Source organism: Sinocyclocheilus anshuiensis, unplaced genomic scaffold (assembly GCF_001515605.1).
Source record: "Sinocyclocheilus anshuiensis isolate Anshui unplaced genomic scaffold, SAMN03320099.WGS_v1.1 scaffold1317, whole genome shotgun sequence".
In the NCBI taxonomy this organism is placed as follows: Eukaryota; Metazoa; Chordata; class Actinopteri; order Cypriniformes; family Cyprinidae; genus Sinocyclocheilus; species Sinocyclocheilus anshuiensis.
The window spans coordinates 1015994-1030997 of NW_015551117.1; the positions used below are offsets into that span (position 1 = coordinate 1015994).

A 15004-nucleotide genomic window follows, 5' to 3' on the forward strand; every position below is an offset into this window, starting at 1 on the left:
TCTGACCATTTCTATCTATCTATCTATCTATATATATATATATCTATCTGACCATTTATATCTATCTATCTATCTATCTATCTATCTATCTATCTATCTACCTGTTTATTTACCTTCAGGTTGTAAAATGTCACAACCCCCCAAAACTTAATGATATTTATTAATAATAAATGAAATTTGTAAATAAGTAATTTACTTATTATTAAGATGTGTATACATATTCCTTTCTCTTTCACACACACATGCACACACAAACCGACAGAGTGAGGTCAGTGTTACATCCAGCTGTTGCAGCTCTAGTTACTATAAAGAACCGCCCATATCCACATGTTTTCAAACTTCTTGTATTCAGAGCATCTTACAGTTGGCTTTGTGTCCTCTATTTTTCCTTGTTCCTTTTTTCCATTTTGTGGGCTAAAGGGCCCCCATCATTTGTAACAGCCTCTCATGTGGTTGTCATAAGGACAGGAAGCACATGTGTGCGGTGTTTATATGAAATTGGCTGGTAGTGTAAGGCTGATCTGCTCAGACAGCTTTGTGTTCAGGGAGAAAAAAAAAAAGGTTTACAAAGAGTCCAGTGAAAACCAGAGAGATATTTTGACCTTTTCATATGCTGCGTGCATTAGCGTATCTGATACTATTTTCCCATTACGCACATAGTCTAGCAAATACTCTTTAATGAACCATTCATGTGTGAACATGACCTCCTCTTGATGGTGATGCAAACTCTAGTATGATGGAAGGAAAAAACAGGCGATTTGATGTTGATATTAGAAAGATCCTTATGTGTATTGGATTCATCTGTGGTGGGAAAGGGCTATGATTGGACTCTAGCTGGAGGTTCATTCCCAGCTAAAGATGATCTGTTTGGATTCACCAGGCCTGGACAGTTATTAAAACAGCTGTGCCTAAACCTCAAACTACTGTGACACACTTGTTCTCAGTTTATCGAATAACAACACTTCCACAAAGGTTGATTGTAGCTTTGTGGTACACTGACAAACATAATTTGCTGAGATTGTCATAATAACAAACGTTTCTGATATGTTTCACAGCCGGGAATTGAAGGCGTCTGATATTTAACCAACTCAGCTGTACCCTTAAGGGGAGGTCACACCTACTAATGTTTTGCTTAAAACTTTCCTTCTTATTGCTGCCATAGTAAGCATGTCAGTTCTGGTTTCCAGGATGAAATTGTTTGTGATTTCACCAAAGAAAAGGAGAGAAAATGTGAAACTTCTGCAACATTGTGAAGTCACATAGGCCTCGTTTTCACTGCAGGTCTTGATGCCTAATTCTGATTTGTCTGATTTTGCCTATATTCTATTTTTTTTGACCGTCCATTTACACATTCTTTCAATTGTGACCCATATCCAATTCATGTGATTACACTTGCCATACCATCTAAAACATCGCGCATGCTTAAAAGGGGATGAAGAGATTAGATGGGACAAAGATGGACGAACGTGAAATATGCTTAATGTTAGCTCTGTGACATATGCATAGGCTGTAAAAAAAAACATATATATATATATATATATGCGAAGTTCTCCTGCGTTGTTGTCATTGTTGTCTCCACACGTGCTTCATCTAGTGTTGTCACGGTACCAAAATTTCATTATTCGGTACCAATACCAGTGAAAATCCACGGTTCTCGGTACCAATTTCGGTACCAAAGCAAAACACAAAAACATGCGAATTGAACAACATTATTTTTATTAATATCGTTAAACAAAAATGAAATGTACAAAACCAATGCCATTCTTTATACTTATTAAAAAAATTTCACGTTTTTCCACAAGTAATAAAAGTATGAAAAAAAAGTAAACAAGTTTCACCCAAAGGTTTTTGTCATATTTCTGCTGTCACTGAAAAACATCTGTAAACTGTTGTCTGTTTTAGGGTTTGCTGGTGTGTTTCAGGATCTTCCTCAGTCTGCAGCTGTAAAAGGAAAATATAATATACTTAAGTAAAGCAATGGGCTGAGTCTGACCAAATGCACATTAGATCACTGACACCAGCTAACATATAACTTTTTAGTAAATAACAAACCTCAGCTTTTATAATAAATTTAGATAAGATTACATATATTAAGTGTATATCAAATTCATATAAAGTGTATATCAAACTATTAAAAACACTTTACAATAAGATTCCATTTGTTAGATAACATGGCCTAACAATAAACAATAGTTATATAGCAATTATTCTTCTTAGGGTTAATTTCAAAATTGAATAATACATGAATCACTAGTTCAATCTGTTAAAATTATTTAATGTACAATGAACAAACATGAATTATCAAGTGTTTGTAACATTCACAAACATTAATGAATGTTGTAAAAATATATTGTTTACTCACTGTAAGATGTTACTATCTAACTCATGTTAGATAACATGAAGACATTGTAAAGACTATACAGGAGATAAAATCTGAGTGTACTTTTATTTAATCCAAACTGTGTTCATATTTAATTTTAAAGGGCTTTTAAAACCCGCTAGAGTTATTCAGCCAAGAATAACAACTAACTAACGAAAAAAAAACAACAACCCAGAACTGTTTTTCTGACAGACTGATATGATATAAACACTGTTAGCCATACATTTGTACATTCTCTAACACGCATATTTTGGTTACACAGTTCATTTAAAAGCCTCTGGAGTGTAAAAATAGTAAATACCATTATGTCCTCCTGTGTTTTACACTAATAAAAGTTATAGGAGCATTAAATAGTTAACAAAGAAACTTCATTGTTATGCTCGTTATATTAGCGTTAGCCGCGCTTATGCTAACGATTAACTACGTATACGCAACGGCGATGTTTATTTCAATCTGACATTCAAATCAAAATATGGAATAATATTCATAACAGAAGTTCTAAATCAGGGCTGTCCAAACTCGGTCCTGGAGGGCCGGTGTCCTGCAGAGTTTAGCGCCAACCCTAATTAAACACACCTGAACCAGCTAATCAGGCTCTTACTAGGCATAGAAACTTCCAGTCAGGTGTGTTGAGGCAAGTTGGAGCTAAACTCTGCAGGACACCGGCCCAGTTTGGACAGCCCTGCTCTAAATATAAAAAATTTAATTGAAACTTACCTGCTTGAACTCTTTCGTTTGATCGGGGTGTCGGTCTTTAAGGTGTTTTGTTAGTTTGATGCGTTTCCTTCTCTTGAGGTCGCCACGTCTCAGTGCTTTTATGAAGAGTATAGCTTTTGGATAGCGCATCAAGAACCGTGTTGACCGGGTACTCTGTACCACCGGTACTTTAGAAAACCTGGTACCGTAACGTTTTCATTTTTTTAGTACCAACTTGGTACCGAAATACCGGGTCTTTTGACAACACTTAAACTGCAGAGAAGTACCAAATTGTTACGGTTTTAATGATGTACAGAACGCAATGCTGCAGAAAATCTGATCTGCCTGTTTACATAACAATCGCATTGGCACATACCTGATTTATATCTGATTTATTTACACACATGAATTAGGCCTGCAACCGATCTTGAAATATCTGAATGAATACTTTTTTTCCCCTGTTTACACGGTCATAGAACACATCTGATCTGTGTCACATATGAGCAAAAAATCGGCTCACATTTAACTGACAGTGTAACGAGGCCAAAGATAAAGGCATCACATGGCCATTAATGTTTCATGTTAAACATAACTAGAGTATTAGAGGATCAGAAATGTGGTCTGCCTAGTCATGTTGAAGTACAAGGAGGAAGAACCAGTCTATTGCTATGTGTAGCACCTACAGCTCTGCATGTCCTTCAGAATAATGCCAGTGTTACAAACAGGCAACTTTATATTTGTTTATATTGTGATTTATATGTTTATATTTGACAAGGACATTTCAGGCTAATCTTAACCGTTTGTTAGTTGGATTTCAGTGCAGGTTGTTTTGTGAACTTATCGTAATGTAATGTAAACTTATCATAATGTAGGCTGTAGAAGAATGGTGCAGTTATAAACTATATTTGGCGTGACTGCCAAGGGTGTGAGCGGATCCACAGAGACCATTCAGCACTGTTGCTTAATTCACATGCAGAGGGGGTGTTTCTCATAGGCATGGCAATAAAACGCTTAGTCTTAACTCACAGACAGAATAGGATCTTACTGCATGGTACCAAGTAGGTGACATTTAGGGGACCTGGTCCATGAACACTTTGAAGGAATTGGAAGACCTCAGGGTGACAGCACTGAAGATTGTCTGTGAAAGAGATAAGTAGTTCATGTCCCTGTATAATGTCAACAGTGCAGACTGAGATATGACCTAGAGGGTCAGGAGACTTAATGTGTCTTCAGTTCTGGCCATGTGTTCAGCCATGAGTGGATAACGTGGTCTCACATGTTTCATCAGGTCATTGGTATGAACGACTGAATATCCTTGTTTGGGAAGTTTGCGTTGAAATGCGTTGTAATGTCAGATTACTTTTCTTAGGGAATTAATTATTATTAATTAATTCAGGTTTTGAGAGGACTCGAATCTGAAAATTCGGAGTCAACCTGATTAGAACTGATTTGAAATTTGATAGTTTACACTTTATCAACAGTCGTCCAGCGAGACGTTAACGTCCGTGTACATTACCGATTCTGTTCATATTACTTCGTGGCCAACGACACATAAACAAAATGGTAATCTTATTAAATTTTGAGCAAGGTAACAAGGATCTAGGCAGAGTTTTAACTTTAAAATGTCACGACACAAGACAATGATTCTTTATAAATGAAAAGAATTTATTGGCTATTTTAGATTACATTGACCTAAGCTAAGACATACACACACACACACACATATAGTTCTGAAGAATGAAAGTTACGGAGTTTGTATGAAGTTCCCAAAGTTCTAACTCGTTTTCACGAGTGGTTTTAAATTCAACCTGAGAGAATCACAAAGCAGAGATTTTCTTATCTTTACTGCTTAACTCAATTCACCAGTTCAGCAATCCTAGTTTGAGTTAGGGTCTTAGCACTGTTTTTATTTGAGTTTGTCTCAATGGAATGTGATTGTTTCATGTGTGACTCAATAGTGTAAGTGGGTCCGTTCGAAGACAGAGATCCTACAGCGTGCATGCCATTAGTTGTATTGTTGCTTGTCTTTTTTTTTTTTTTTAAGAAAAAATTCTGGATAGAGCAAAATCGAAAGTCTTACTAATGGGCAATTAAAATTAGAAGGAATTTTAAATCATAAAATACATCAAATAATACATGGAAAAAAAACCTAAAGCTTTATGATTTTTTGTGATGTGGAAAACGTGAAGCGAATCATGGTATCATGTTATAAAAAATGGAATTTACACAGAATGTCACAGAATTTGGCTAAATTTGGATGAATCAAAAGCGGCTGTGTACCTAATCAAATCTGATGTGGACTAGTGTCTGTGAATATTAAACCACAATAAGAATGCTTTTTTCAATATGATGTCTGAAGTTTTTCATTTGTCTCATTATATGAGGACAAACCACAAATATCACCTCCAGAGAGTTCACTTCACAAGCGTTTCACCTCAAAGGTTTTTACAACCCACCAAAACCTACCAGTTTAACTTGGAGGAAAAAAGACAACAATATATTAGTGTTGTTCACAGAATATAATTCTCAAAGTAAAAATAACAATAATGATAATGCATTTTATTGAAACAGTAGTTTCAAATAAAGCAAACATTAGTTTCAAAAGGAATTTCACACAATTTTTCATCCATCATTCAAGTTAAATTGTAAACCTGGGTTTTGCAGTACTTTGTCAAAAAAGTAAAGTTTAATCTGATTTAAGAGTAATTAAAGGACGTTGCTAAAAAGAACATTATTTTGTGTATTTGGTGTAATGCAATGTGTTTATGCAGTTTAAGGTTAAAAAAACACTTTATTTTCCACATAAAGTACATTATTGTTTCTCCTCTATGCCCCGCCTTTCTGAAACGTGTCGATTTTTACAAAGCTCATCGGTCTGAAAAGCGAGGTGTGCTCTGATTGGCCAGCTATCCAGTGCATTGTGATTGGCCGAATACCTCAAGCGTGTGATGGAAATGTTACGCCCCTACCATACTGTGATGCCGTGTGTGCGACGAGCGCCTGTGCGCCAGTGATGCACGACGAGACAAAACCCATTATAAACGAGGCATTTGTTGCATCCAGTGGGGACATAATTACTGATTATAATGACTTATACTGTCTTTTTACGCGTTGCGTTGCGTATCGCGCTGCATAAACATAAAAACTGCATTTTTGTCTGCATTTGTGATCAGAGAAACGACAAACAACAAGCACTACTCTACACTGCTCAAAACTTGCGTTTGAATCGTCAGTGGCAAATTCTTTAAATATAAAAATGTACTTACAGGCTGTGAGTCATGAAGCACCAGACTGTTCTTGCAAAGTTGGAATTGCCCCACTTTATAGAAACAGACACCGGCAACATGGCGGCGGCGGCGGTAACAATATTACAGCAAGAATCAAATTACGCCTTCTTTCTTTGCGTGAACATTTCGGCAGCATTATGCAAATCTTCCCACATCGTGACATAGACATGTTGGGGGCGTGTTTAAACGAGCCGTTTTAGAAGGGCGTGGTTGACTCTTAATTTTTATAAATATCTCTTTGGATTTGAGACTTTAGTCTTTGCAACTTTACAGATCTTCTTTATGCACCAAGAGCTTGTAACACTCCAAAGAGAAAGGAAAAATTTAAATCGCATCATATGACCCCTTTAAATTAAAGTTGATGCGTTCATCATGAAAACCACAGTTTTTGATAACAATGTAATAATTTGATTTGAATCATAAAACAGAGAATCTAGAAAAATTAAAACAGACAACATAGAATTTCTGAAATAAATAAATAAATAATTGAAACAAACTTATTTCATAGGGCAATATTGTTGTTAAAATTGTAAAATAATAAAAAAAAATATACATTTGTTAAAGTTTCATGAATCTAATTGATTAGGCAACTGTTTTGATTATTAAAATATTTTTAAACTATTAAAAAAACTGTTTTTCAAGTTCAAAAAAGTTTCACAATACAAAAGCATTTATTATTGATTCTTTCTATGCATGGTTTATCACTGACAAACAGACATATTTATAAAATAACATTTTTATCTGTTACATAGGTGGATAGCCTGTGACACAAATGCAAATTTGTAGTGGTTGGTAACACGTCTGACAACATATAGGCACCACCTTAGAGGCAACTGTTCAAATTGGGAGAGCAAAGAAAGTGTAGCTTGTGAAAGTATAGCTTAAAAACATAATGTCAGGATGATGGCTGAACTGCAGATATGTGCAGAACTAAGTAAAAAAAGCTTCACTATGAGCCAAATTAGCACCTTCATAATGAACTGGAGGTTTATGGGTTAGATGGTTGTTGAGTGCACTGGGCCTCACTAGGGCAGTATGTCTGCCCTAATGCCTAGAAGCTATTTTTAACTGTGGCATGCGTGTTTTATAAAGCAGGTATGTCGTGATCCCAGTCCTGTGGCGTGGCTGTTGGTTTTTCCAGGTCCCAAATTACCATAATTTCCTGCAGCCATCCAGTGTAATGAAGCAGTTCAGTGCAGGACAGCAGAGACGCTGAGAGGTGTTACTGTAAACACATGCGTATATGAGTATACAATTTTATTGCTCAGACGTTGCACACTCTTTCGTAACTCAGGAGACTTTATGGAGTTTTCTGTTACAGCTTCTTTACATAGTTTGATTCCATGGGCCCCCATTATCCAAGACAGCGTTCAAAGGCCCCTCATGTTGTGTGTGTGTTTTGTTTTAATTGAACAGATTTCAGATGTTTTAAGAACTGTATGTAAAAATAACTATTGTTGATTAGACAAATTAAGATGCGTGAACGAGGTGTCAGTTCACATATTGTAAATCTTGATTTTTAGTGTTTTATAATCATTTTGTGGACCCATGGACATTTACTGAGGCCCTCTCATGTTGATAAAAACTCTTACGCTGTATTTTTAAAATAAAATTAGTGTTTGTGTTTTTGTTTATTTCTGTTTTCGAAACTCTGCTAGTCTGCACTTGTCATCTTTAATTTATTTAAATAGGTGGAAAATTAAAGTGTTTCCTTTACTGTGACAGCTGGATGAATGTGTATCGGAGATTAGAGTAAGCAATGGAAAAACTTTAAGTCTGTGAACGGGTGAAAGTCGTGGAAGCCAAATGCAAACAGAGAGCGAGAAAGAGAGAGATTGCACATCTAATATGCAAAAGAAAAGCAGTAGAAAATTCTGGGTGGGGTTTCACCATAATAAAGTTTTGGAATGCAGAAATGTATAATTAACAGTACCACTAGAAATGCAATAAATGTATTTAATTGGGCCAAAAAAAGACTAATCATAAAAGTACATATTGCCGCAAAAATGTAAAAAGGCACAAATGTAAATACAACATTTTTTCAAGCCTTTTTGGGGAAAAAGTCATTCTATTCAAATTATAATGTTCATGTGGAACTACTACTGTGTTCATTTAGAAATTCCTGTGCTGTGACATCTCAGCATAACTGAAAGATATTTGTAGCATTAATTAGTGCTGTCAAACGATTAATCATGATTAATCTCATCCAAAATAAACGTTTTTGTTTACATAATAAATGTGTGTGTACTGTGTATATTTATTATGTATATATACTGTAAATACACACACATGCATGTACATATTCAAGAAAAATGTTGTTAATATATTATATTTTTATATAATATAAATGATATGAATATAAATGTATGTAAATTCATAAATATTTTCAAAATATATACTCTATCAATGTGTGTATTCATATATATATAATAAATATACACAGTACACACTGTTATTTTGGATGCGATTAATCGTTTGACAGCACTAGCATTAATAAGCATAAAATAAGTTTAAAGTTATACTTCTTTGTGTAGATGCAGCAAATGTGAGTCTTAATGGTTGGAAACTGTGTGTCAAAACAGCTTAATAATACATTGAAATGGTATAACATCCGGAACTATATAAAAAAAAATCCAAATTGTGTTATAATTATTGTGCTTGCTGTTTTCATGACCTAATATTAAAAATGAGAAGCTATGGGAGGTTTTTTTTTTTTTTTTACACAAAATTTGACACCGTATGACCACTGAAACAATTTATTCAAAATGATAAAAAATGTTTAACCTAAAAAAGAAACTTTGAAAATCTCCCAAACGTATTACTGTGTCAGAACACTAAATGCATTTCACAGTGTTAAACATATTCAATTAGTCTCAAAAGTAAATACATTTACTTTGGAAGTTGTAATAACTGATTCCTAATAGGAAGTCGTATCTTTCTATCGACTCTCACTTCTGCTGCAATGTATGGTTAGTGAAACCAGAGAAGTTGGAAAAATAAGCTATAAGCTGCTAGTGCTTACTTATTATTAGTGTTTTACCAGCCCCTGCTGTGTTTCTATTAGATCACAGTTGCTGCTGGTTCAGTGAAAACACAGATGATCCTCAGTTGACTCCATCATGCTTTGATCACAGAACCGTAACTCTGCAGCTTCTTATTCCTGTGAACTTTTATCAAAACTAGATCCTACCCAAAATCTGTCCCATTTATGAACACTCTGATATCACCAAGGGCTATCATTGCGTGTTCACCTCTAGGATTTCCATCTTAGTTTCTCTGCATTAATAGACCGTTTTTCTGGTGAGGTCATGAGGCAGTATGAGCTGCCCCTGAATACTGAACACTGTATGTCTTTGTTCCTGGGTCGTAATGGTAGTTACAGCGCTGTAGCCTTCAGGCCTGGGAAACTTTATGGCTACCAGCCAGGGACAGACTTTTCAAACAAAGCCTTCAGTTATGTGCGTGAATCAGAGATTGAGGAACAGAAACGTGTTTTGGAGAACCTGAGGTATTGTTGGGATGGCTTGGAAAATGCGAGTCAGGGAAAGGTATCCTTTTCTAGTCGCAGCAGGAGGCAGGGGGGAACTCCTGTATGCCTTGGCAAACCCTCAAAGGGTTGGAAACTAGTCCCAGAATGCTTTGCACATGGACCTCTCAGCTTGATTAGAGCAGCTTGATTATACTGCAGCAATCACAAAGGTTCAAAAGGGCATCATCAGCATTATCAAAGACTTGAGTACTACTACCGAGGGTACATTTTCACACCATCCAACTTAGCCACCTTTTCCAGTGATTTTGAGAATAGTCACCTTCAAAGAATGTAAAAAATCTGGAACTGGACTACTCTGCCAAAACCAGCAGAAAGTAAGAGATGCTAATTTGTCAGGTGACCTGGTTACCTTGTCTCTGTTGTTTTTTGTCTTGGACAACTGGTTTTCTTAGCAGTTTGCTGTCTACAGCCATTGAAATCTGTAGAAAAAAAGTTAGTAAAGAGTTGAAAAAACAGGTCATGCCAGCTTAAGGTGGTCAAGCTGGTTTGTTGCTGGTTAGACCATGGCCAAAGTGGTCCACAAACACTAATCAGGTTGGCCAAGATCTTAGGGATAGTTGACCCTAAAATGAAAATCTTCATCATTTACCCAGCTTCAAGTTCCAAACACTTGCTGGTAGCCATTCACCTCCATAGCATGGAAAAAAATACTATGGAAGTCAGTGGCTACTGGCAACTGTTTTATTGCCAACATTCTTCAAAATTAATTTGTGTTCAACAGAATAAAGAAACTAGAGGTTTGAAACAAGGTTCCAAGGGTGAGTAAATGATGACAGAATTTTCAGTTTTGGGTGAACTATCCCTTTAACAGATCAACTTTAGTGCTGTCAAACGATTAATCACATCCAAAATAAAAGTTTTTTGTTTACATAATATATGTGTGTGTACTGTGTATATTATGTATATATAAATACACACACATGCATGTATATTTCAGTTTTGGGTGAACTATCCCTTTAACAGATCAACTTTAGTGCTGTCAAACGATTAATCACATCCAAAATAAAAGTTTTTTGTTTACATAATATATGTGTGTGTACTGTGTATATTTATTATGTATATATAAATACAAACACATGCATGTATATATTTAAGAAAAATGTTGTTTATATATTAAATGTATTTATGTATAATATAAAATATAAGAATATAAATATATACATGTAAATACATGTAGACATTTTCAATATATATAATGTTTGTGTGTGTATTTATATATACATAATACATATACACAGTACACATACATATATTATGTAAACTCGTTTGACAGCACTAATCAACTTCAGCTGATAACCTTACTAAAAAAAAACACGCCGCTTAAACCAGCCTAAAGAGGTGTCACACTTGACTTTTCGTTCCATTGACTTCCACTGATACGCATGCAAATTCTGGAGACCAGAAACGCAAACTCATCTGAAGACGTTTTGCATTTTGCAGTTCTCCAAAGTTTAAGATTAGTGAACTGTGACCTACAGTATGAATTTGTATCACATGAAGATGAGTGACCAATAAAAGATTGACATGCCATGGCGTGACCTCTTACCTGAATTAAAATAACACAAACTTTAAAGCTAAGAGGTTTTCAGTGTTGCAGAAAAGTGGAGTACATTGTATACTTTTACATTTTGGGATTATTGTTTTTTTATATGTTGAATTTATAATAAAAGATGACAGAGCATCATGTCATTTCATGATGATTGCAGGGTCCAAATAAAGATTTTGTTTACTTAAAGACTAGTGTGACCACCATGCTAAATCCTACTTTATGTAATGCAATGTTGACTGTCTAATATGACTGTGCAAACTGATCTTTTTGTTTCTGTTATTCTCCACAGCCTGCATATTTCGCTACAACGCTCTCTCTTTAGTCTACCTTCTGTACCTGCTGCTATTACCGTGGTTTCAATGGCCCAACAAACACACACTACGAGGTAAGTTTCTCACACTCTAATTTCATAATGCTCTGCCTCACCAGAAAAATAGCTGGTTGCAAAACAAAACAATTGCTAAATGGACAATTGTTTGTGAAATGGTCTGGGGTGTTGAATTCCCAGATGAAAATTACAGGATAGCTGAGATAATTTCATCTTGAAAGTATTTGAGAAATGTTTGAGTTCATATTGAGATCTTTAACCAGATTTTGGTATCTTGGTGAATCTGAGCATAGTTTGAGACATTGTCAGGATCTCTTCTGAAACAATAGAAAATGACTCATGAGGGCCTGTTGCTCTTGAGAAACGTCTTAAGCTGGAGAATTATAGAAAGTCTCAATTTTCTCTCCAGTTTGCTTTGATCCAATCGATGTTGCTGAATTATAAATGCCCAAAGTGACCAGTTACAATTTACTGCTGAGGGGAGCAGCACTGGAAAACAAAGATATAAAATGAAATAAAAATAACAACCATAATAATAATAATAATAAATGCATTTATATTTAATATTTTGTTAGATTTTTTTCATAAGATAAATAGGCCTATAGAAACATATTTCTTATGTGTTTAGTTTTTTAATATAACATTTATTTATTTATTTATTATTATTTATTTATAATTATACATGTTTATTTATTTTTATTATATTCATATTTTCTGTGATGATACAATAAACGATATTATCGATCTAAAGCTATCCCTCCCTGTCTAGTAGGGTCTGGAACCCCAGACTAGCAGTCGTTTTGCCAAACCACAGCTTGACTGACCTTTATAATAGAGGAATCCATTATAAACCATGACCCATTCATTCCTGTAGTATTAGACATCACAGGACCACAGAGATCTACAAAGCCTAAATGATGATGGAATAAACAAAAGGTTCTTTGGCTCTCAAAAGTGGTTTGCATATTTTTTTCCCATCCAAGCACCTTACTATGTAATGTGTATAGGGTTCAGGGATTGGATCCAGCTTTGTGGCTTTGGCAGGCGCATCAGTGACAGGAAGGCAGCCCATTTATCTTAGGGCTTTAGTCCAGAGCTCTCGAGCTCATAGCAGGTTATCATCATAGCCACTTCCTGTTTAAGAGGCAGGACTGCTGGGAACAATAGTGTTGGCAGTATGTTTTTGATAACTGGGCTTAACAAGGTGCTGAAAAGTGAATGATGGTTTGATGCTCTGTATAAAGAACCACTATCTGTGAGCACATCCACACTCATAACTGAAGTATGTGGCCATGAGGAGTGGCATAATAACAGTACTCCGACTAATTGTTCCTCGTCACCACTGTCATAAATACAGTTTTGCGCCTCTTCTAGCACCAGGTAGTTGTGCTAGAGATGTATCCATTAATATTCCTATTCATGGTAGTTGCATGCATCTGAAAGAGTAAATATAAGTCTGTTTCACCCTGCAAACCAAGGTTCTTCTCCTTAACTTTCAAACTGGCCCATGCTTATTTATGTTCAGGCTCTGTAATCTGAAGTTTAAAGAGGTTTCTATCTACAACGCAATTTGTAGCATTGAGCATTGTTACATAGCCAATCGTGCTGGAACTGAAGTGAATGACAGCTTGATTATAAAGGGATTACCCTCCTTGCTCGCTTTCTTTATATAATCTATTTAAAATTTAAGAAAAAAGTTTTATTTTTCATGCTGCTAAGAGGACCAGTGGGCACACATACACTACAGTTTCAGGAGAGATTGTTCACATGATGTAGGCAAATGTTTGTATTGTTTAAATGACGGATGCACATTTTCATAATTTTTTTCTCTGTTAAAGGGTTAGTTCATTCAAAAATGAAAATTAGTCCATGTTTTACTCACCCTCAAGGCATCCTAGGTGGTGTATATGACTTTCTTCTTTCAGACGAATCCAATCAGAGTTATATAAAAACAATTGTCCTTGCTCTTCCAAGCTTTATAATGGCATGGGCGGGTGTTTTTGTTCAACAGTCCAAAAGTAGTGAAATAAAGCGCACCCATCCATATTAAAATCACATTACACTGCTCCGGGGGGTAAATAAAGGCCTCCTGTAGCGAATCGATACGTTTTTGTAAAAAAAAAAAATCCATATTTAAAACGATAAAAAACAGTTTTGTGTAACTTCCGCTAACTGTTCACGAGAGACTGCCATTCCGGCGGATGACGTAGGCATAGTGCATGCGCATGTGAGTCTCGCGAAAACCAACATTTGTTTACAGGAGCAAAGGAAGCAAAGTTTCCTTACTTTACCAAAGGAAAACCAGTCTCCTCTTGGCTTATATCGAAAACCTCTGACATTTTTCTTTACAAATCCTCGCTTTGTGCTTCTAATTCATGACCGGCATTTTGTTTTGTTCTCTCTCTGTCGCGCTTCTGCGTTCGTCACTAATCACCAGTGCTTAAGCTACGCATACGTCCTACGTCATCCACCGGAACGGCTTCCGCCTACGACAGTTAGCAGAAGTGAGAAAAAGGTGTTTATATCATTTTAAATATGGATATTTGTCTTACAAAAACGCATCGATTCACTACAGGAGGCTTTTATTCACCCCCCGGAGGCGTGTGATGCGCGTTTTAATATGGATGGATGCGCATTATTTCACTACTTTTGGACTGTTAAACAAAAACACCCACCCATGCATTATAAAGCTTAAAAGAGCCAGCACAATTTTTAATATAACTCAGATTGGATTCGTCTGAAAGAAGAAAGTCATACACACCTGTGAGTAAAAAGTAGAGGTCGACCGATGTATCGGTTTTGCCGATTAATCGGCACCGATAGTTGATTGCTGGAACTATCGGTTATCGACAAAAATCCATGCCGATAGTTTTCCGCGTTGCGTCCATTGCTGGAGCGGCTGAGAAGGGTCTGCTGTCATTACACAGTGTGAGAGCGGCCTCTAGTGGTTGAAATCACTGAAAGCACGTGCTATTTGTTTAGACACGTGATACTGCACGCTGAACAGAGCGGGAAACTTCAGACGCGGATTTAAATGCAGCCGACAGAAAATCCTGCCGCGCCACAGAGCGCCATTCACATAGTTTTCCTTTAAATTACATTATATTGGTCCCGAATCGTTGTTAATGTACATAATGAATTGTGTATTGTGCATTTTCAGCAAAACGTTTGTCTTTCTGTGGCTCTAATAAAGTCTGTGTGCTTCATTTATAGA

General features: G+C 36.0%; 1 protein-coding gene across 3 annotated transcripts in view; it reads left to right on the plus strand.

Annotated features, from left to right (window-relative positions):
* Positions 1–15004, plus strand: part of piezo1 (piezo type mechanosensitive ion channel component 1 (Er blood group)) — a 113306-nt gene that overhangs the window by 21876 nt on the left and 76426 nt on the right. For all 3 annotated transcript variants that reach the window (XM_016453173.1, XM_016453174.1, XM_016453175.1), the window contains exon 2: positions 11752–11847. In XM_016453173.1, coding sequence (XP_016308659.1) covers positions 11752–11847 — 96 coding nt within the window. The remainder of the gene's footprint in view (positions 1–11751; positions 11848–15004) is intronic.